This window comes from Alosa alosa, chromosome 18 (assembly GCF_017589495.1).
Source record: "Alosa alosa isolate M-15738 ecotype Scorff River chromosome 18, AALO_Geno_1.1, whole genome shotgun sequence".
In the NCBI taxonomy this organism is placed as follows: domain Eukaryota; kingdom Metazoa; phylum Chordata; class Actinopteri; order Clupeiformes; family Clupeidae; genus Alosa; species Alosa alosa.
In genome coordinates, this window is record NC_063206.1 from 9,994,693 (window position 1) to 10,018,850 (window position 24,158).

Consider the following 24,158-nt stretch of genomic DNA (forward strand, 5'->3'; position numbering starts at 1 on the left):
AGTTCATAAAAAGTTAAGAAAAGCAGTCATCACGAATGTTGCTAGTCAAAGGACTCAGTGTAATTTTGTGTACATAGTGTTTTGTAAAACATGCTAAAATACATTCATTTAAGACACGATCCAAATATCTAATCTCAGTAAAAGCTTGACCTGATTTAAAAAGATACCACACAGCTTATGAGGTTACTGGCACTGTTCTTTGAGCTAGTGCCTTGGCTTGGGTTCCTAGTCACATACCAAATTGCATTGCTTCATACTGTATCAATGACGAGTGAGTTAGTGAGTGTGCATGTGTGAGTGTGCGTGTGTGTGTGTGTGTGTGTGTGTGTGTGTGTGTGTGTGTGTGCCTGTGTGTGTGATTGTGTGTGCAGGTCACAAAATTGTCAGAATCAAATGCTTAGGAGTCAAGGGCAAGAACCATTTTGCCATATTGTTTAACAGCAAGAATCTCCATTAAATCAACACTATGGAGTTTTTCAACCTTCATAATATAGACCCTTGTGATGGTACATCGACTTACAATAGGTTGAATGACACGTATGCCATAGCCTGACAGGGTCTGTATTGCTTTTACTGGCACTACGGATCTTCTGGGTGCGGGTAGTACCCCCCCCCCATTTCCTCAAATTTGTACGTGAGAGAACTAGCATTTGTATGCCGGCTGTCACGCATGTATGTTGTAATGGCCGAAGCAGTAACGAAACCGAAGAAGGCATAGGTTTTGTCAGAGGGAACTAGGAAGAGAAAGGGAGAGTGACAAAATCAAAGGCCGGACAAGCATCAATATCAGTGTTCGCTCGCTGGCATGAGCTAAGGAGAAGGAGTGCCCGATACTGACTTGGTCTTCATGCTGTTGGACTAGTAAGTGTAGGCCTATTGCTTGCATAGGCTACAATCTCTAGTTTTGCGAATTTGTTGTCTGCCTAGCGGAAGCCATCTGGTCCTCCATTTATCTTCATGAATCTAATGCTAGTAGACGTGCGAATTTAGACTGACGAGCCAGACCCACATTAAAATATAGGGTCTGGGCACTCACCGTTCGCAGTGCTCAGTCCGAGGGGCGGGATAATCAGTTGTCTTTCAAATTCCCTCTGCACGCAATAAGACAGCGGCAGCGCTATGAGTCCCATGCGTTTCCCACCAGCGAAGCTAGTTGGCTAGTTCAAATGTTTGCCAACTTAATAAAAGCTTAACTCGTGTCACACTGTTCACCAACAGCAACATCCATCTTATTTGTTTTCAAGTAGCAGGGAATTCAAGCCAAACCCTTGCAACAGCCTAATGTTGGAGTAGTGTTTTATGACGAAGCCCCTATTTTTAGGACAAAAAAAGTCAGAAATAAGCCTATTTATTTTTCTGGTGAAAGTCTTGCCTCAGGCTATAGCCTAATGCAAGCGATTTTTCAATCTTTGCAGATTCATCTATGGTAGCTTGATATTATAATATTGACGATATATGGCTATTACCCATAAGCTATTACCTACCACACAAACATTGAACTGAATTAGCATATCCATTCTCTAAAACAGTTAGTAATGTAAACAGTAATGACTCTGGCTTGTAAACGTGAGCTACGCAATCTTTTGGCGTTTGAAAAAAAATAAAACCCATGAAATGATATTCATATGACATAAAATAAAACCCATGAAATGATATTCATATGACATGCTAAAATACAGAGCCAGACAGTACATTTACTTGAGTAGGCCTACAGTACTTTAGTACAGTTTTGAGGGATCTGTACTTTACTCGAGTATCATTTTTGGGGAGTACTCATGACTTTACTCAAGTACATTTAAGAGGTAAATATTGTACTCTTTACTCCACTACATTTCTATCCATAACCGTGAGTACCCGTTACTTAAAATAAAGGAAAAAAGAAAAATCTCGGAAACCCTCAATTTGTTGTTTCCCTCTCAAACATGATTGGATTGTGCAGGCGCCACTGATTGGGACAGCCTATCAGCAATCACCTTCAGCTTTCCGCCAAAGTCAACTCCATGGTCAGATTTAGATAAGAGAGAAACCATTGACGAAACAATGGATGAAGACGCAGCAGGTCCATCCCGGGAATGTGCCAACCTGTGGCCCCACCTCACCAGACTATTTCAATTTTCTGAACAAGTTAATGATAGTTTCTCTTCAAGTGTTTCAATTACAAAATAGTATTTTGTACTTGAAATACGTATTTTATATACAGTACATGTATTAGAAATACTGCCTATCCCTGGCAACATGGTAAAAAGATAAAAATTACTTATTAACATTAACATTTTCCATAACTCCATGTAGGACGTTTCTGTACATAAATGTAAGCACTGTGGCAGTAGTAATGCAATATTTAAAAAATGTAGGCTACTCTTGTACTCTTGATACTCAAGTATTTTTAAAAACAAGTACTTCAGTACTTTTACTTAAGTAGACATCCGACTGTTGTACTTTTAATTGTACTTGAGTAAAATTTAGCAAAGGTTATCTGTACTTTTACTCAAGTAATGAAGCTGTGTACTCTGTCCGCCTCTGCTAAAATATATGGCACTGTACCTGGGATGAAGACTCACAGTCACAAGCAACGCAGGCGCGGTATCGGCTTGTCAACAAATGCACGTCCCCTGGTGTAACCGTGACAGATTTTATGACAGTAGCCTACTAGAAGACAATACTGTTTCTCGACTGTAGGGGGACCCCGAGAGCAAAACTTCCATAGTGTTGCTTCAATGCATTCATAATTAACAACCCAGAGCTAGGAGTGTCCTGCGTGCAGTTTGTACAATTGGACTATACAACACAATTAACAAATCGGATAAATGTATTGCTCTGTGTTTCACAAAAAGCCCTTTCGTTGCCTTGCCTTGGGGCAAAATTCGCTCAGTTATAATACAAGCCTAGAAGCAAGACACTTTAAGGCTTTGTGGTTCTACTAGGCTACAGTAAGTGCCTACCAGAAATATTTAATTTTCCTAAACAAGATGTCCTTGATTTGACCCCCTTACTTCAAAGAAGGATCAGATACATCATGTCCTGACATGACCTTGAATATGCCAATGGTTTAATGTAAATGCAGGTCACAGCCAAAATAATTCAATGTAGATCTACAAACTAGTCTTTGGTACATACGTTTCAGGGGATTATTCCCCTGCGCCTCATTATCTGTCTAAATGAGCCACGCGGACTGAAATCTCTTTTTTTAATCGTCCTTTATGTGTGTGTGTGTGTGTGTGTGTTTATTCTTCGTTTTCTTGAACGATTCCTGAAAATGGCAGAGCTTGAGGTGTTTTGTGTTGTCTCTGCGGGTACATAATTGAAAGAGAAGCACTCCCACTTCTCCAGATGTGCCGGCATAAACAATGCAGACAGAGTCATTAATTAGAGTGGGTTAAGCCTGCTAATAAGGAATCTCCACGAGATCGTTTCATCTTTCTGCATCTTATTTGATGAGCTTAACATGAAACAACATTAATAACAAGTGACATGGAGAGGTCCATTTGCTTGAGCTTAATATGAGATAGTCTATTTGTTTTTCTGCCTGATAGTTTTCACAGAGATATCAGAGGGCTATTTCCAAGACCTGTGTTTTCACAGAAGTCTTGCTGTAACTGTATTCACAAACCAAACAAGCAGTGATTCTGTTTTAAATTAAGCGCCACCACAAGAAAAATAAAAGATGTTTGTACAGTAGCACTAAACCACAACAGACAGAAATCACAGGCCAATTAGGTAGATTATACCCAGGTGTTCCTAGAAAACACTGGTGAGAAAGATACATGGGTCCCATGGAGAGATTAAATACTGATGCCATTGAGTGTGCAAACACAACTGTTTTAACACAAACAAAATGAATAACGTTCTTTACATAGATGACTTTATGTGGAGATACTGTAGACATGCCGATACTGATATAAAAGTGCTCATTTCAAAATCCCAAAATAAACCATAGAATATACAATAATTAAGGAAATGGATATTGTGCTATAGAGAACAATATCGACCTCGAGCGGCACCACGGGATGGTTTCAGCATGTTTAATAATGTAGCCTTACTCTGACACGTTTCTGATTCTCACCCAAACTCCCACACAGCTGAATGCACAGAAGCTGAAATTAAACCATCACTGCTTCAGGGGGTGGAGATGAGCTTGAACAAGGGGTACAGTAGCCCTTGTTTTGACTTTGGCCCCTCGGTGCATATACATGTGCACACACACACACACACACACACACACAAACACACACACACACACAGACACATACACAGACACACACGCACACACTGTCAAATTTGAACCTGCTTCCATCAACTCATCACCCTGCCTCAGTGTGGTAATATTGTATCGTAGAGTTTCTTATGTTGTTCCGTATCTGCCCTGTGCTGTTGCTGATAAGAGTGGAGATGTGCGTCCTTTGCTCTGACGCTGGGGCTCTGTTGAGACGCTTTCTAAGGAGAGACTCCCCGTCTCGGAGGGGCAGAGCCTCCCCTGGGGGCCAGAAAGTTCCCTATGCCTCTCACTGAAGTAATGAGCTCTACAAACTGTCTCGCTAAAGCCAAGGACCCAAGCATTACACTCTGACCCACAAGAGAGAGAGGCAGAGAGGGAGAGAAAGAGAGAGAGAGAGAGAGAATAAAAGCAAACTTATTGGCGGTCATATATCCATTGCCTACTGTATCGCAGTCACAGCCAGGCACATAATGGCTTTCCAATGCATTTGAAATGAGGCTCCTGTTAAGAGCTTCATTGAGATGTATGTGTGTGATTGCCCAAGTGAAGAGGTGCCAGAGGTCCTCGATGGAGAACTCTCCAACCACCACAAAGAAAAGAGTTTCACCTCATTACTTCTTAACACTGATGCTGCCTGCAATCCACCTCTCTATATTGGGTACCACAAATGTGAGAACATTAAGAACAAACAATAATGAAAATGTATTTATAAAGTATTGAATTGTTATCCAAACTGCAACATGTAAGTATGGTATGAAATGTACTTATATAAATAGTAAATAAATAGGTTCATTTGCTTTGTCTCACAGTAGTCAGGTAGAACCCCAGGATAGGTGTGACATAAGGTACTAATGCAATTTTTTTGCATAAATTGATAGTTTAGGGGGTGTAGACTCAGAATCTGACGGGTGCCGCTCCGGCACCCTTGAGCATTTTTTTTTATGACCACGCCCCCTTTTTTGACCATAAAAAATAACTAGATGCACATTACTGTATAAACCCATTATATATGGTATCAAATGAAAGCTCTTCTCAAACAGAAATCAATTATGTCAACAAAAAAAGCTAAAAATGATTTCAAGTCCCTCCAGAGAACATAATAACTCTAAAGCCTGGTAAGGTCACACCGCTGAAATGGTAGGCTGAGCAACAAATTGTATCAACCCTCAACAATTAGTCAAATAGACAAAGTTATAAGGAACAAAGTAGAACTTTCTCACAGATTCTGAAAGCAACTATATACAGAACATGTTGTCAGGCTGGCCTTGTACACATCCCAAACATCAAATGTCTCCAAAAAACATTAATTCAATCAGACATTTCTCCCTCGCTGTCATCAGTATCCTCCACTGAAACTGTAGCCATCTTCAAATTTGTATTTGCTCACTGTTCACCACCTTTGCCATGGCAGTAGGTGGTGCATGGTAGTCCATCTGACTGACAGCAGCAAGAGGCCCTGGAGCATGCTGGCATTGCCTTGCATCCACAAGCAACAAGCTGTAGAACTGTTTTGGGTGCAATGTCAGTGTTGCCATGAACAGGCACAGGAGTTGTTTTTTTTGTCAGCTGCTCTCCACAGAAAGACTTTTGATGTGTTCCACTGCATATTCTCTCGTTGGAAGAAGACTCTTTATTCTAGGAGGGTCTCTTTTCTTGGTGAATAGCATTTATCTCAAGTTAATGAGGCTTTCAAAAGTCTTTCCATAGTAGAGGCAAGAAAGGAAATCCATTCCTGCCTTCATGCTCATCAGCTTCTACAGTACATCTGTAAAATTCTTCCAATCAAGATTCCTCTTGCGCATCAAATTGATTGCTGAGTTTTTTCCTTTGCCATATGGATATGACACACTGTCACAACCAAACAATACATGAACAGCCAACAAATCATAACATTTGTCTCCTATTTTGTCAGCCATAGCATTATTTTCAATTACTCTGGGCATCCATGGCCTACTGGTTAGGGAATCGGACTTGTGACTGAAGGGTGGCCAGTTCGATCCCCGACTGGTAGGAAAAATGAAGGTGGGGGGAGTGACTTAACAGCGCTCTCCCACATCCATATCCATGGATAAGGTGCCCTTGAGCACCAGAACAGGTCTAATTCACATGTACTGTGTGGTGTAACAGCATGTTTCAACACATCAATTACAGGATGCATGACATCATTGACAGGATGTATATATGTACATGTAAGTACTTAACTGGTACACTTTATTTTAATGGCTTTATTCCACTGTATCAAAAGAGAAATAAATGTGTACCAACACAGTTGATACATGTACTACAGTATGTAGGGTAATGGCAGACATGTTCCAAGACACCAATGACACAACATACATGTAATATGTAATTGTAAGTACTTAACTGGTACACTTCATTTTAATGGGTTTATGCCACTGTATCAAAGAGCAATAAGTGTGTACCAACACAGTGTACTATGTAGTGAATTAGTAGACCTGTTCCAAGACATCGAAGACACAACATACATGTCATATGTACATGTAAGTAATTAACTGGTACACTTAATAGGTTTATTCCACTGTATCAAAGACTAACAAGGTTGTAGCAGCACATCTGTTACATGTACACTGAAGACAATGAGGCCTTGACTGGAGCTAAGAATGGTTTGTATATCAAATCTATCATGACCAGATTTACCCCATCCAGCAGGTCTTTTTTTGCCAATTTAGGCAAATTGGCAAAGTTTTGTAAAAGCACTCAGTATTACAATGTAACAACTATATGTAGGTACCCAGAAATACATAATGCAAGTACAATGATAGTACCTGATAGTACATGTTGTTACACAGGTTGTACCACTGTACCTAATTAGGTAGGTACACTGTAACAGCGACACATTAAAATAAAGTGTTACCCCAAACATGACACGATTTAGAGGTATTAGCTATTATGCCGCAAAAAGGAACCTAATTTGACCTTAAAGGTCACTTTGCAAAAGGTATTTTGTTCTCTGGAGGGACCTAAACTATTTTTTTCTACTTTTTTATGGTCTAAGCTGATTTCTGTATGAAAAGAGCTTTAATTTGATACCATACATGATGGGTTTATATGTTAATGTCTATTTAGATGATTTTATATGATTAAAAAAGGGGTGTGGCAGCTGATGCCATTTTAAAGAAAATGCTCAAAGGTGCTGGAGCGGCACCCGTCAGATTCTGAAAGGACACCCCCTTACCTATAAATTTATACAAAAAAATTGCATTAGTACCTTATGTCACATTTAAGCCCAAATTCCACAAAGTTCTACCAGACTACAGTCAGGCTTTTAGGATTTAGGTTGATTAATGTTACAGCGTTTGTCGGAGCAAACTTGATGTCCCAGCCAGAGCCATCCCTGGGCTGTTGAGGGAGGCCTGGCGGTCGGGGTCTGTGCCAGGTGGAGCCGCACGAGAAGGGAGCGCGGTGGCTTAGGGTGGTGGCTGGGCTGGGGTGGGGAGAGGTGGGCTGAGGGGAGAATGGGATGGAGAAAGCAGGGTGCCATCTGGTCTGGGATTGGGAGGGAGGACGTCCCAGAACTCCCCCTCCACCACCCCCGTTCACAAACTATTAGCCAGGACGAGTGGCCATTTCACGCCTCTGTTACCCCATTGCCATGGTGAGAGAGGAACAGACATCTGTGGCACTGTCACTCCAGACACTCGTTTTAGTGAACACTTTGCCAGTGATTGTGTTAAAAAAAGAAATGAGGAGTAATGTGATGCATGTCTGGAGCAATGATGTCAGACAATATCTTCCCATTGTCCCTCAATTGGAGCACATATGCTCTGTGTCATAAAACAATGAACAAATAACAATGAACAAAACAAATTCACTGATCTTTTCCTGCTGGTGAAAACTATCCCGCGTTGTTTTGGCTGCTCTTTAAATCCTTTGCTCTGTCATTCTCTGCTAAAGGATGATTTGGTGTAAATTCCTCACTCTCGTCCTAACCAAATCTCTATCACTAAGGAGGTAAGCAGCAACAGTTGTGCCTTTCCCAGAGTAAGAGAAAGAGAGAGAGAGAGAAAGATAAATAGATAGAGAGGGAGAGGGATTGAGAGAGAGTCCATCTGGTGAACTGGCAGCACTTCACCCCTTCCCACCACATACATGCACATATGCACACACACACACACACACACACACACACACACACACACACACACACAAAGCAGTGTGTGGCAAAAGCAGCATCTGGGCCCTTAGTGGTTTGTCTGGTGGCCGACCACTCAGATGAGGCTTGTCAAGCATAGGCAGACCCTGAAGGGAAGTCTGTGCCAAGCTGGCATGCACACAGGGCCTTGTAGGACCCTGGCCATCCAGAGTAGTTGTCTGGTGTGTCGGCCAGCTGAGACTGAGCCAGAGTGAAGAACTCAGGACAGAGGACTACGCTCTTGAATACCCACTACATGGGCAACGGTGTGCAGTATGGAGCACTAGACGGCAGGATAAGTTTGCATACACAGACAAGCCTTGGATATGAGTGAGACCTATCCCCAGCTGCAGTTAATCAAGTGCACACAGACATGCCACAAGCTGGCAAGCTAGATTTAATACAAGAAGAGAATGACACACACACACACACACACATGTACATACACACACACGTACACACACACACACACACACACACACACACATACCGGTGCCTTATACACAAACTCTTGCAAGACAGAAAATCAGCCATAGTAACTCATACAAAAGCACATGGTGCACATAAGCATATAGGACTGCCGCCAAACACAGGCACAGCAGACACACAAGTCAGCACAGACAAACCTCTGCCAAGCCAAAGTAGGACTTGCTTCCAAAGAGGGAATGGTGTATGTGTGTGTGTGTATATGTGTGTGTGTGAGGAGGAGGGGGTCTTCCAAAAATCCCCCTAAATCTTGGGCGAGCGCCTACAGACTGTTCCGGAAGTAGATTTCCTCACTCATTGCTGACGAACTGTGGCGTGGTCTGGTTGTGCCGCAACCCCACTTTGTTGCTGTCATTGATAGCCGCTCAGTGCCAGTGGGGGCTTTCAGAGGCCGGAGTCCAGTGGGCCCTGCCTCAGAGGGCCAGTCCTGGCTGAGGGGCACAGTGGTGTTCTGGTGATAAGACCGCAGGCTGTTTGTCCAGGGAAGTGAGGCCTACAGTGATGAGGACATCAGGGTGGGTTAGTGTTTTTATTCTAAAGGGATGTGTGTTTTTTTGGTGTGTTTGTGTGTGTGTTGTGTGTGTGTGTGTGTGTGTGTGTTGAGGGGGGGCATTTGTGTCTATGTGTGTGTGATTTGGAGAGATGGACTAAGTGTCCATTTGTGTCTGTGTGAGTGTCGGGTGTGTGATTGTGCATGTGTGCCTGAGTATACAGTATGTTGTGAGGACATACAATGTGTGTATGCTCGCTCATATGTGTAGTGTGTGTAGTGCGTGTGCAAGTCAGTGTGTACAGTAGGCGTGGATCAGTGGCTGGCAGGGCATATGAGGGTTTGGTGGAGGCTTATAAAAACATTGGTCTCCAGCTAGCGTTTATGTGTGTGGACGTGTGTCCACATCTGAGGGTGATAAGGAGGGTGACGTCAGTGTTCCTGCTGCCCCTTTCCCTGCCACAGCTCTGGGCGGGTGAGTGTGCCGTGCTGGATGGTGGGCAAACTCACAAAGAATCCGATTTCATGTCCGGCGTGCAGGCCGACATTCCCTGTAGTCACAAACGGCAGCTGTTCACCCACAATCCCCTGCAGGGCTCGGCGGATTGGACCACACCCGCACAGCTGTGCTTGTCGTGGGTTCAACCGTAACAGACGGAAGGGAAGAATTGGATTTGGTACCCATGCCCCCAACCCCCACCAACCAGCCCGAAAAAGCAGATAATCGTGCAAAATAAATTATTCAATGACTGTCAGTGTATCCCTGTAGAGGAGAAACCGCATCTGTCATCTTGTCACAACATATCCACCAGTGTGCATTTGTTCGGTATAATTCTGCGTTGTCAGCGGGAGTTCGGCGAGTAAGCAGTGCAACAACCAGTTCATTTGGAAGGCTTAATTTGATATCTCTGAGGTCATCTAGCTCTACCTGAATCCAATTTACCACACACGAAAGATTCTGAAATCTGCTTGTTTTTTCATAACAATATTAACTGCTATATCCAATGGTTGGTGGTTAGGCCTCTTCATCTGGTATCAGGAGTCTGAATAGCTGGGCAAAGACTCAGACGAACGCTAGCAGGTGGTTGATTGTGATTGGGCAGCTTGGCTTGAGGATGTCACGGATGACTCATGGTAAAACCTCTGCACAAAACACTTGAAAAAAACTTTGAGAAAAAAAGACACTGTGAATCACCCAGATTTCTCATCCAAAATCATCACAGGGAGTGTTTAGTGATCCTATGTGCTTTAACATGTGTTTTCTGGTGGGAATTTTAACCACTTTTTGTGTCAGAACTTTATCTGCTCTCCTCAAAGCATGACTCCTTGCAGCTTAGTCAGCTTTAGACATACAGTACACACAAACACACAACTCCATTAAAAAGAAACCCCCAACCCAGTAAACTTAACCCGCTCCTGGTTAGCCCAGCTTGCAAGCACATGTGCCAACTGGTAACATTTCCCTTGATCCTTGGCCTTAACCATCGTTCTCTGAGCTGGAGCATTATGGGAATGTGGTGGCTTTTCCAGGCCTCCCTCAGGCCATTTTTCTCCCCTTCATTTCTTTATGTCTCACTTCATGTTCCCATCTGAAAGAATTCCACAGCATTTTCCCAGCACACCACTTCAATCCGCTAGCCTCCTCTGATGTTGTCATAGGAATCTCGAAACGGAGACGGATTTATGGCATGCGTCTGCCAACGAGAGGCTGTTTTGTCGCAGTGATCTATGGATGGTGTAAGAGACGCGTATTTTCAGTACTTCCTACTGTACTCTGACCAAAGGCAGACTGCCACAAGCATATCAGCCTGGTTTGGCCAAACTGGAATGGTGAAGGGTGAAGCTAGGAAGCAGCTCTCTCGGAGAATGTTCTCCCGACTGAAATAAACACAGACAAGTATGATGTTGATCTAAACGATCATTTTATAATGGTGGTTGGTTACAAAGAAAGTGAGTTTTATGAACCATACTGTGTCTGCATTTGAAGTGCGTTCTTGCCTGTGTTCCATTCCAATTTTGAGCTGCACAGATTTGAGTATGCTTCAGTTGGACATTATTGTGCTGCTAATAATCAGGCCTTTTCTCGACCACATTGTTCTACACTTCAATGGAGAGTTCTTGAACAATACAGAAACAAAATGCAAAATTTGAGAGACTCTTGATTTGATTTGTGTATACACCATACGTAGATGACGACTACGTCTCTCCTCAGAGTTTGCACCAATCCAACCAAACACATTTTCCTTCCCTCCTTCAAGGGTCTCTCATAGGCACTACATTGAATAGGCTGCATCCATGGCAACAACACCCATGGCAACCACATTTCCATTGCGCCCACCAAATTGAGTAAATGGCTGTAACATTGCAAAGCCAGTCAATGACTCAGGCGGGATGGACCAATGAACTAGTCACAGCAGGGACCTAATCACAACCCTTTGAATTTAGATATCTATCTTCAATTAACTGTACCCTGACATAGAGAGAGAAAAAAACATTTCTTATTCAGCAAGTATTTTACATACTACATTTATTTAAAAAAGCAACCAACGTCCCATCTCAAATGAAACAATTTTACAGAGAAAGACATTTGTAAAAGCATACAAACAACAGACTGTATTCTAGCAGCGTCCAAATGTTGGAATGGAAAAAAGAACAACTCCTTTTATATAGATCTATGTTTTAATGTAGCTCTGGCACGCTATGCACAATACAGCCTAGACAAAGCTACTCCTTTTAGTGCAGAAAATCAAAAACAAAACATTTTTTTAATAAAATAAACAATTTGAGGTTAAATAAGCTTAAATAATGGTGTTAAATACAAGACACTTCATCAAAGTTTCTGTACAACAGATCGACACATTTTGGCATTGTGAGTGGTGGTTCGCTGTGAAAATGACTGCATAAGACCGGTTCCTGCAGAGATGGACAACACACACTCACACAGACTAACACACGCATACACTCACACACATTGAGTTCAGCGAGCCACGGACAAGGCAAGTGTTGAAAAAAACAACAGTAAAACAAAACAAATAACCAAAAAAACAAAAACAAAATAAAAGCATGAGAAAACAATCCATACACTGTTTATTCTTTTTTAGGCACAGTCTCCTCTTGGTAAAATAAATACAAGCGAAACTTGACAGGTTCACATTTGTTTTATGCTAACCTTTAGGCTATACAGTTCTGCTACTACCACGTTTTATTGCTAGGACATGGCGACAGTGGATAGAAACTATCTGACAAAAAAACCAACACGGATATAATTCATATATATTTAAAATATATATATGAAACACCGGCTATGGAGAGAGCACCTTTTTACTCTTTAAACATTAATGTTAACTGCCAATGATTCTATTGTACAATGTTTGGTTGGGGTGAAGAGGACAAAAAAAAAAAAAAAAAAAAAACTTTGAAGAGGATAACATTGGGAACTGGGATTGAGATGTCCGGCAAAGGTAGGTCTTGGATTACATTCATTTTTTTTCAATTCCTTTCCCAATGTGCTTTGAAGATTTCTTCTGTACGATCATTCTTTTCACAGCCAGCAGAAACTAAGTACCACTTCATTGTGTCCAGTACATTCCATCTGCTTGCTTATCCATCCTTCTCTGTGCTCTGAAATCACGAGTGTGTGTGTGTGTGTCTGGGTGTGTATTCATCTGTGTGTATGTATGTATGTATGTATGTATGTATGTATGTATGTATGTATGTATGTGTGAATATATGTATGTATGTGTGAATGTATGTATGTGTGTGTGTGCACACGTGCCCATAGGAAACATGGCTCCCTCATACACCAGCTTCACAATGCTGGTAGAGGAAGGGGAACCGCCTCATCCACTCCATGGCTGGAGGGGCAATTCAAGCAATGGGGTTTTCCTCAATGATTTGTCCCATGAGGGGCATACACAACACACACACAGACACAGACACAGACACACACGCGCACACACACACACACACACACACACAGACACAGACAGACGCAGACACACATACACACACACACACACACACAACTTGTGAGCACACAAAGGCACACACACACACACACACACACACACACACAGACACAGACACACACACACACACACAGACACAGACGCAGACACACATACACACACATACACACAACTTGTGAGCACACAAAGGCACACACACACACACACACACACACAGGCAGTTTTCCCTCAGCACGTCTCAAGATCTCTCTGAGCAGACAGTTCCTCTGGTATAATGATGGTGGTGTGTGTGTGTGTGTGTGTGTGTGTTTGGGGGAGAGGGGTAGCTGAGTGCCTGTGAGACCCCGACTTGGCCTTGAGGCCTTTTTCTTTCTCTATAAAAGTGATGTCTACTTTCAAGGGTTCCTTCAGCGGTTCTCCCTAAAGGTTCCTCTTCCCTGTCCTAGGGGATGAATAGAGGTGTGTGTGTGTGTGTGTGTGTGTGTGTGTGTGTGTGTGTGTGTGTGGGGGTTGTTGGGGGTTGTGGCTCAGGGCTTCTTGTCAATGGTGTTGAAGAACCACTCAGTGAACTTCCGCAGCTGGGCGGCAGCTGTTTGGCTCTCCTCCTGCAGCCGCATGTTGTCCTGCCTCAGGTGCTGCACCTCCTCCTGCAGGATGGCTTTGTCCTCCTTCTCCTGAGGAGACACACATAGAGCCACGGGAACACATCAGAGCGCGCACACACACACAGACACACACAGCTAATACGCAGAAAAATATATATACATAGATAGATGGATGCATACAGTAGATAGATAGATAGATAGATAGATAGATGGATGCATACAGTAGATAGATAGATAGATAGATAGATAGATAGATGCATACAGTAGATAGATAGATAGATAGGATGCATACAGTAGATAGATAGATAGATGGATGCATACAGTAGATAGATAGATAGGATGCATACAATAGATAGATAGATGGATGCATACAATAGATAGATAGATGCATAAGATAGATAGATGGATGCATAAGATAGATAGATATATAGATAGATAGATAGATGGATGCATAAGATAGATAGATAGATAGATAGATAGATAGAGATGGATGCATACAATAGATAGATAGATGCATAAAATAGATAGATAGATAGATAGATAGATGGATGCATACGATAGATAGATAGATAGATAGATAGATAGATAGATAGATGGATGCATACAATAGATAGATAGATAGATAGATATATCTTTACATAGTTTTATACATTATCCCGCTTATTATACGACTACTTGCCAAAACTAAAAAATTAAATGATATGTACATTTGTACAAATGTAACAATACATTTATTGTTACTGTTTCGTCGTGGCTTTTGCTGAGAAACAAATAGTTCGCAACACACGCTGAACTTGAATCAAACATTCTTTAGAACACATCTGATCAACAGTCTGCTTTCACTGTCGAATGAAGTTGCCATTGACAGCGGTTAAATCCGTTGCCATTGACAGCGGTCATTATTTCAGAGGTCCTTAGACGAAAATAAGGACCCGTAGAACTTTGGGAAAGTCAATAGAGCTTTCTACTTGCATTGTGAAGAGCCATATAATACATTTTGATTAGAAATGGGTAACATGTATATTTCCATATAACAGGCTATTTGAAAGACAGATAGAGTGTATGTTAATAAAAATACCAAAAATAAAAATACCAAGAATGCATAATGATGTAGTTATCAATAACTTGAAAAGTGAAAAGGAAATTCTTAATAAATATATTGGACAGGATAAATATATTGACATAAATATCCTTTAAAAAAGTCTTAACAATATATTTGAAGAACATGAACATGAATATGAAGATACATTACATGAGTATACAGTATTATCATATGCAAAATCATTAAGTGACAGGTGTAAGGATTTGCTTTTTTCCTGTTCATTATTTGCCTTTTTGTTTGTACTCAAGCCAAGCATCGAATAATGGAGATAAAATGGGAAGCTGAAAATCTAACATGTACAATATGGCCTTAGTGCATCATACTGGGCCGGCCATTATGGTGAGTAAGCCTCTGAGCATTGTTACAGCCATGCCTTCCTGTTTGTACCCTTTCCTCACAATGGCGGCGTGCCATTGTGCAGCCCTTCCTAAAATTCACTCAGCACACAAAACCATCGTCCACCTGTGCGTGACAGACTGGGAACTAAGTGACCGTGGCAGGGACATGGGATGCAGGGACAGGTGTAAAAAAAAACGCTATGGGGAGAGGGAACATGGGTCGATCAGTGTGTGTGCGTGCGTGCGTGTGCGCGTATGTGTGTGTGCGCGTATGTATGTGTGTGTATGTGTGTTTGTTGAAAATGCTACCTTTCTCAGGTCGTACTGCAGCTGCCTCAGAATCACCTCCAGCTGGTTGACTTTGCCTGTCAGAGTGGCAGGAGAGGTTTCCCTGAAGACAGAAAATGAAAGGTTAGAGAGAGAGAGAGAGAGAGAGAGAGAGAGAGAGAGAGAGAGAGAGAGAGAGAGAGAGAGCAAACTGACACTATGTCTCTATTACACAGTGAACTAAGTGTCAGGCGTGGGGGCATGCATTTAAATCCCAACAGACGATGGCTCTTGCCCATCATGGCATTGTAGAAAGAGAGCTCACAAGATTTGTAGACCGAGCGTGAGAGACACAGAGATGAAGAGACACTGCAAGAGATGAAGACAGAGAGAGAGGGAGGAAGAGAAAAGGCAGAAGGAGAGCTATACTGTACGTGTATAGAGATGGGGTGGGTGTGAGCTATACTGTACGTGTATAGAGATGGGGTGGGTGTGAGCTATACTGTACGTGTATAGAGATGGGGTGGGTGTGAGCTATACTGTACGTGTATAGAGATGGGGTGGGTGTGAGCTATACTGTACGTGTATAGAGATGGGGTGGGTGTGAGTTATACTGTACGTGTATAGAGATGGGGTGGGTGTGAGCTATACTCTATGTATATAATGATGGGGTGGTGTGAGCTATACTCTATGTGTATAGAGATGGGGGTGGGTGTGAGCTATAGAGATGGGGTGGGTGTGAGCTATACTGTATGGGGGTGGGTGTGAGCTATACTGGATGGGGGTGGGTGTGAGCTATACTGTATGGGGGTGAACTATACTGGATGGGGGTGGGGGTGAGCTATACTGTATGGGGGTGGGGGTGAGCTATACTGTATGGGGGTGGAGGTGAGCTATACTGGATGGGGGTGGGGGTGAGCTATACTGTATGGGGGTGGGGGTGAGCTATACTGAATGGGGGTGGGTGTGAGCTATACTGTATGGGGGTGGAGGCGAGCTATACTGGATGGGGGTGGGGGTGAGCTATACTGTATGGGGGTGGGGGTGAGCGGCGTGGGTCCTTACCCTGCTTGCAGTGCTGCTCCCTCAGCGGCGGCCACCCTCCTGGTCAACTCCTGAGAGATCTGCAAAGCCTCGGCCCGCTGCATGTCCGTCATGGTGCAGAAGGACGCCACACGCTGGTCTGCAGGGGTCAACCAACCAGGTCACATCAACAAAAAAACACCTTCCCACACACATAGTAGACACCCCACAACATGTGCATGACCAAAGCATCATCAAAGCTCTCATTATGAGACTAGCAAAGAGCATTCATGTTTGGCTGCAATATTATTAATGAAAGCACGATGAACACACACGCACGCACACGCACGCACACATATATTTGTGTGTTTCAGAGTTCCTTTTTAGTTTTACTAACCCAAACCCAAAGTCCCTCAATCCCCAAATGTCAGCTTGTTCTCATCTGTCTCAGTACCTTGTCCTGTCACACAAGGTTTAAATGAGATATTGGGGATGGGGAGCCTGCAGAGGCTCTGGTGCTACAGCAGCAGGCGTTTGGCAACTGACAGCCTCCTGGCTTGATTCCTGTCTCCTTCCTCCGGCTTCATGTCAGAAAAGTTGCTCGGCAAAATACGACCGCAATATGATGAAATACGTGAAATACCTCCGCATGGTAATAGTGAACAGTAGGACGAGTGGGAGAGGTGTGTGTTGTACCGCCTTTTCTTTCGAGAAATATCAGAGATCAGGAAAGGGCTCTGCAGGAAAGCCTGCTGCTGGCACTATGCCACTGATGAGAAAAACCTTTAGAACCCACCCCCCCCTTCTCTGCCCATGCCGATATGACGGCTGCCCTTGTATAGAGTGAAAGACTAAGGCAAATCTCCCATTTCATTTACGCTCAAAAGGATTTTCTAAACAAGAAATCTCCAAATCTACTCAGAAACAGAAAAGGCAGATCTACCTCTGAGCTAGTGGCTGAGGAGAAAAATGCCTTGATTGCCACACGATTGAGGGATTTTGACTGTAAGGCTTTTTTAATACAACGTTACACTAAGCCCCAGCTTACCAGCGACAAAGCTCTTTTTGGGGGAGTTTGACAGTAATGCTGAGTTGTTCTAGGTTTCTCAATCCAACTTCAGAGCTGTAAAGTGGTCGAGGTACAGTGTGTAGACTGCAGGTTGATGTCTAGTATGACTCACTAAAATGTGTTTCTGTTTTGGAGAAGCATTGTAGCATCATTATTTCAGCTTTCCTCCAGAGTGAATTTCAGTTTGATGGAACTTTGTGACTTTTATTTGTTCTAAGCCTGACAGTTGTGACAGTTGAGTTATTGGGTGAATGTTGAACTGCTGTGTTCCTTTTGCATAAAACAACCAAATACAATATTAGTTAAAGTTGGCATCATGATAAATATAAGTTTACAAAGCCACGATGAATGAAAGGACAAAAAAGCATTACACATACAAAGTCAGTCATCTAGAAACATGCCATATCTGATCAAGCACAAATGGATCATAAACGAAAACACATTGCCTGACAAAAGAGAATAAACAAGTCATAATCGGTTCTGGAAGAAGTCAGAACTTCAACTACTGATATGAATTTAATATACCCCCCCCCCCTTTTATTTTCTGCTACTCTGCACAGCCAAAAGGCATCCTGGGAGGTGGTGGGCGGCCCACACATGCAAGCAGTTGAGAGGCTGTAGTAGCCAATCTCCCCCCTTAGCAACGTCCCTTGTCTGTCTCTGTCCCTTGCCCACTCTCCTTTCTCGGAGCTGCGTTCATGTGCAGCGCCATTTCTTTGCGATTTCTTCCACGAGAGTGACCGGGCAACTGCGTCTGCTTGGCTAAGCAAATGCTCAACAATCCCGACCCAGTCAAAAGGCAATACAGTCCAAATATTTATAAACACCACGGAGCTTCTCAGGCACACACACACAACACAGCACCCTCACACACACACAGCAGTCAGTGTGTGGCGATGGAGGGGTGTGTGTGTGTGGGGGTTCTGCTTGTGATGAGGCCTCAGCACTGAACTCATCAGTGCCTGAGCTGCTGGCATGGCAATGTGGTTGCCGTGAGAGGCGGTCGCCCCGCAGCCAATTAGGCTGTGTGGCATCCGGCCCTCTGATTTCTGAGCAGTGTTAAAAGACAGCCCGTGGGCAGGAACCAGGGCAACACGGAAAGAGATTTAGGCAAGCATGTATTATTCATGAAGGCCTGTGCCTCTCACACTTTTGCTAACTTAACGGTCTCAGGTCATATGTGTGTGTGTGTGTGTGTGTCTGTGTTTGCATGTCTTGCTACACTCTTGTGCTTGTGCTGCTTGTGCAAATACAGCTTGTGTTCATCCAGGCCACATGTTTCTAGACACCTACACCAGCTGACAAATAAACCAGCAAACAAGCAAGCAAGCAAAAATAAACAAACAATGTAGAATCCCTCTTAGAAGCGTCTGGGCTGGTGAATCAGTGACCTCGAGGTGGCCTTTGTCAGACAGCTGAACTACAGAGCACCATGCATCCAGGAGTGAACATCTAAATGACTTGCCTGTAGGTCTTCGCCTCTGTATAGCTGGTGCCCTCAAAAAGGCCTCAATTTTGCATGGGAAGTTGCACCGCTTTTGCAGCTACAGAAACACAACTGCATCTTTATAACAACATTGTTATCAGTGTGTGTATGAGTGTGTGAGTTGTGCGAGAAAGAGCGAGAGAGAGTAAGGTTTCAAAGCTTTCTAGTGTGGAGCCATTAAAAGATTTGTGGAATGAAGGGTTAATGGGTGTGTTTTATGTGCATACTGTACAGTATTCTCTGTGTTTTCCAAGATGTCATACAGCAACCGATACACGAGAGAGAGAGAGAGAGAGAGAGAGAGAGAGAGAGAGAGAGAGAGAGAGAGAGAGAGAGAGATAGATAAGAATGAGAGAGAAATAAGACAGACGTTGAGTGAGCTAGATGGGAGATTTAAGGCGTGAGAGGAAAAAAAGCTCTTAGACCACTATGTCAGTATCTTTTAATGGTCTAAAAGCAGGCCAGTTTGCAGTGGCTAATCGTAGATTAGTGCTAACATGACAGATACAGTATGCACGAGACACTCCTCCCAATGCCTGCTGTCACTCTCTTTTTCCCTTTCCCATCTCTCTCACAGTCCTCCAACCTCTCTCTCTCTCTCTCTCTCTCTCAATCCACTATAGAATCATCTGCTCTTTTAGTACTGCTCACACATGGCACTGGGTGGCTATGGGATTTAAAACAGTAAGGTGTGGCGTATGGAGGGCATTTTAACAGTGGGAGAAAACCACTGCATGTTTCATTCTGTTTAGCGTCAGTGTGCTGTTCAAAAGCCATCACTACTCATCTGAATCATCTAGAGCCTTTAATGTGAGATTGGAATTGCTCTCAGAGATGGATGCTTGCTTTTAAGTGCTAACTGTTAAAACACTGGGCCTGTTAGGTATGTCCTGGGAAAATGGTACTTGTTTTTGCTGAACTTTGAGCAAATACCCCTGCCCCACTAAATTAGGATCTGCATACGTTACATAAAGTTGGAATGCGTTGGGCCCTATAAACTTTAAAACACTGACTTTGAGACGAATACTAAAGTTATATAAATGCGTGCCTTCTTGAAAGCAAACTATGGCCCCAAAAACCTCTACCAGACAATGTAACATGGACATTAACAATATTCAACCATATTCCATCAACGGGAGTGTCAAGCCAAAAGAAGCAACATCTAAAAAAGCCAAAAACAGAGATGTGCAACTGAAAGGTCAAATGGATATAGTACGTAATAAAACTGAAAAGTGATAATGGACATTTTCACAATTTCATAACTGGAACTGTCTCCATGACACTCTCTCTCTGTCACACACACACACACACACACACACACACACACACTCCAAGCTTTTACATGCTAATAGCCAGAGGCGCTGGAGGGCCGGCAATTACCCACAACTGGCGGCTGAGTGCTTAATTGCAGACAGCGGTGGTTAGCGCTCTCTTCCTGAGTGGCGTCTTGCTGGGTTTATGGTGCCAAAATTGGCTGAGTATCCCAGCTCTCCAAAAATGGACACTTATCCTTTCAAAAACCCCAAAGCCTTGTGTGGCGTTTTTAGTTATCTTTTTTCCCCCTTCTTGCAGCGTACATGGTAGAACAGGACGCGCAGTCTTTCGCACACACCAACCCACAAGCGCAGTGGCATGTGGGGTGGGCCAAAATGGGAAAGAGGGTGGGGGTTGTTTCCACGTACCTTCGAAGGCTCGTGCTGCATCAACCAGGTGCGACCAGTCCAGGTCGGAGGCCACATCTGGCAGGGGCATGAGCCCCGGGTCTGTGAATTTGGCGCGGTCGGCGAGGGAGCCGTCGGAGAACCAGAACTCATCTGCGGGGACAGACAGGTCAGACTTTGGTCAGCCTGATGGAGCAGACTCACGCTGGATACTCTTATTTATAGTTCATAGCTCTGCTATGGTGGCTCTGCTTCAGGGATGATGGCTTTAGAAAATAGTGTGGCATGCCTCTAATACCAATGACAATGTTGAATTTCGGCTCTTATTTTATAAAGGGACGTGATGCTGTGAGAGGGTAAAGCTAATCAGAATTAAGTGTACACGGTATTCTTGACAGTTCAGTTACCCACAACACCCAGGAGAAATCACTGTGGCGCTTCAATAAATTACAAAATGATGCACGAGTCAATTTAAAAACCCTCTCCTGTCCCGTGGGGCATACGGTAATATAAGTGTGTGTGTGTGTGTGTGTGTGTGTGTGTAAGTGCTTTAAGTCTGATGGCTCTAGCTCTGAAGCAGCAACAATGCTTAGGGTCCTGTCAGCTCACTCAGGCCTATAAGCGTAAACTTCTGCGTTCACGCAAAGTGGATATGTACGTCGCATACTAATTTTACTGTTGTAGACACCTCTCAGTCAGTGCACATGCTAGATCACTCAATGACGGCGTCTGAAACAATATTTCTAGGTCATGTGAATCTACTGCAAAGATTTATTTTTTAAAGATGTTTTTCTGCCCCTTTATAACTATACTCTATCTAATTAGTGATACCAATGCTGGTTGTCTAATCAGCCTTGATTCACTGAAGCATGAAATAAATGAAACTCCCACTTTATCTGTGGGTCTCCAGTACTTTGTACCGACACAAAACGTTTGGTCATGCATGGGCAGTCCATGGAGACTGTACTGATGACGAAATTTGCATCAAGCGTGTAACTGCACCAAGCCTTGATGCAGAAGTCCACTTCCCGCTTGCGTCATCAGCTGACTGACGCTGCGCTCAGAGTTGGCCTCACACATCTACGCTTGGCCAGCTAACAGCCTCAGAGAATGGCCAGTATGATGAAGCCCGTCCTAGCATCTGAACATGTAATTGTTGTTTATCTCTGCATGTTTTGTGCATGTGTGTGTGTGTGTGGAAGAGTGAGTGAGTAAGTCTGCGTATGTGTGTGTTTGCGATAGGAGTCCAAACAACACAACAGCTTTAAATCAAAGTAGCTTTCTTGTTTATCGTCATCACTGCCTGCCTTTCCCCGTCTCTACCTCCCTACCTCTCCGCTCTCTTGCTGAATAGACGGACATCTTAAGAGCCTTTTAAGTGAGCACCTGGTGAGCTCGGATTGACATTTCAGGTGAAGCCTTTGTCCCCCACCAGCCCGCCTCCTACTCCTCGGAGCCCTGTACATGCCCAAATTGCCCAGGTATTCGAGGGTAAAAAGCCAGGAAAGGAGACAAGGAGGGGATAGAGGGGGAGCGAAAACAGCTACTGAACAAGCTGTCAGCAGCAATCAGGCCTCCATCAGGGGATGATGGCTACGGTGGGAGTGGAGGATGGAGGGCCTTTCACAATCAATCTCCTCTCTCTTGCACAGCTCACATGCACAGCAAACAACTCGGGAGGACAGTCAGACATTGGAGACACAAGGACATACACAGGAAAAGGAATGAGAGAAAGAGAGAGAGGGAGGGAGAGAGGTGGAGAGGAGAGTGGTGCATCTTCCCAAAGTACTGCACCTATTCCAAATTCAGCTCTAAAAAACTGCAAAGAATGTTAAATCATGACATAATTCATTATGGTGATTTCTAAACTGAAGTGTTTGGCTAAATGATCAATTATGGTGTGATACTTTGATGTGATATGTGATCCACCTGGTCTGACAAAAAACTGTAGTATTACATCATGTGTCAAATGTAAGGCTGTCGTTTTGACAAACGACAAATTGCACGGGTCTTACACTGTCTGAATCAATAGGCCGATCAAAGTCGGTGGATCATTACAAGTCAGTATGGCAATGCAGGCCACCAAGCCTGCTTGGTTCCTTCAGCTCATCCATATTCACTCCGCTCCGCCAGTGAGGCGGCTCAACTGTGACAGGTGTCTGCTTCACACGCGCCGAGCGTGCTCCGTGGCAGGCGACAAACTGTTTCCTCCGCAGCTTTTAATTAACAACGCAGCCGAGCGAGGCCTGCTTCGACGCGTACCGCCACGGTCATCAGTGACGCGACGCGAGCATGTGTCGGCACTTCCCTCTCCGGTGAAGATTGCTGGCGCGTGCTACTGTAGGTGTGCCGGGGTGACACACTAATCAAAGCCGGAAATAGAACACCACCACACCGTGAACGGCACACTTCCCCGTGTTCCACTGACTTCTCATCCACGTCTCAACATGTGTGTTAATGCACAGCAAATATACTGCTGGAGTCTGTTAAAGACGTGGAAAACACACCATTTCTCATACAGGAGCACGTGCACTTTGTGTTCCCCCATGTTCCACTGACTTCACATCCACATCTCAACATGTGTGTTACTGCACATCAAATGCACAAGACAAGCTATAAAACACCATTTTGCATATAGACGCGGCAGTGTGGAAACACCCAAATACATGTGTGTGATGCAATTTCACAAACACAAAGCAAATTGTACATTCCTTTAGCCCAGATCAATTTCAAGAGGGCCCCCAGGTCTTCAATCTTCACTAGCTACTGACACATACAGTAAATTGGTGATTTGACAAGTCAATTAACTGACCATCAATCACTTAACAAGATCGGTCAAGAAGCTGAATTCAATATGCCAGTATAGGAAGACTCTAGTCTGGTTATGTGGGTCTCATTAGACAACCCCAACCCGACTATATCCCTTGACTCTCTAAAAATACATTCTTCCCACTACGATATAAGCTCAACTGCTACACCAGTCAATAACTGTAGATTCTGTGAATTCTACAGCCACCCGTGTTAAACCTGTATCTGCCTGGTCTATAGCCATCAGTGTTAAACTTGTATCTGCCTGGTCTATAGCCACCAGTGTTAAACTTGTATCTGCCTGGTCAATAGCCACCAGTGTTAAACTTGGATCAGCCTGGTCTATAGCCACCGGTGTTAAACTTGGATCAGCCTGGTCTACACCCACCAGTGTTAAAAATTGTAATAGCCTGGTCTACATTCACCAGTGTTAGCTTAATTTGTATTGGCCTGTGTTTGGTGGTGCAGGGAAGGGGACTCACTCCT

General features: G+C 43.6%; 1 protein-coding gene across 4 annotated transcripts in view; it reads right to left on the bottom strand.

Moving 5' to 3' along the window:
- Positions 1-13,419: 13,419 nt before the first annotated feature.
- LOC125311488 (signal-induced proliferation-associated 1-like protein 2) overlaps positions 13,420-24,158 on the bottom strand; it is an 82,902-nt gene continuing 72,163 nt past the window's right edge. For 3 of the 4 annotated variants that reach the window (XM_048269589.1, XM_048269588.1, XM_048269591.1), the window contains 5 exons: positions 24,155-24,158; positions 20,886-21,017; positions 16,691-16,808; positions 15,668-15,749; positions 13,420-13,987 (listed from right to left, as the gene is read on the bottom strand). The exon at positions 24,155-24,158 is cut by the window's right edge and continues 219 nt beyond it. In XM_048269589.1, coding sequence (XP_048125546.1) covers positions 13,841-13,987; positions 15,668-15,749; positions 16,691-16,808; positions 20,886-21,017; positions 24,155-24,158 — 483 coding nt within the window. In that variant the 3' untranslated portion in view covers positions 13,420-13,840. The remainder of the gene's footprint in view (positions 13,988-15,667; positions 15,750-16,690; positions 16,809-20,885; positions 21,018-24,154) is intronic. The other variant, XM_048269590.1, reaches the window with a different exon arrangement.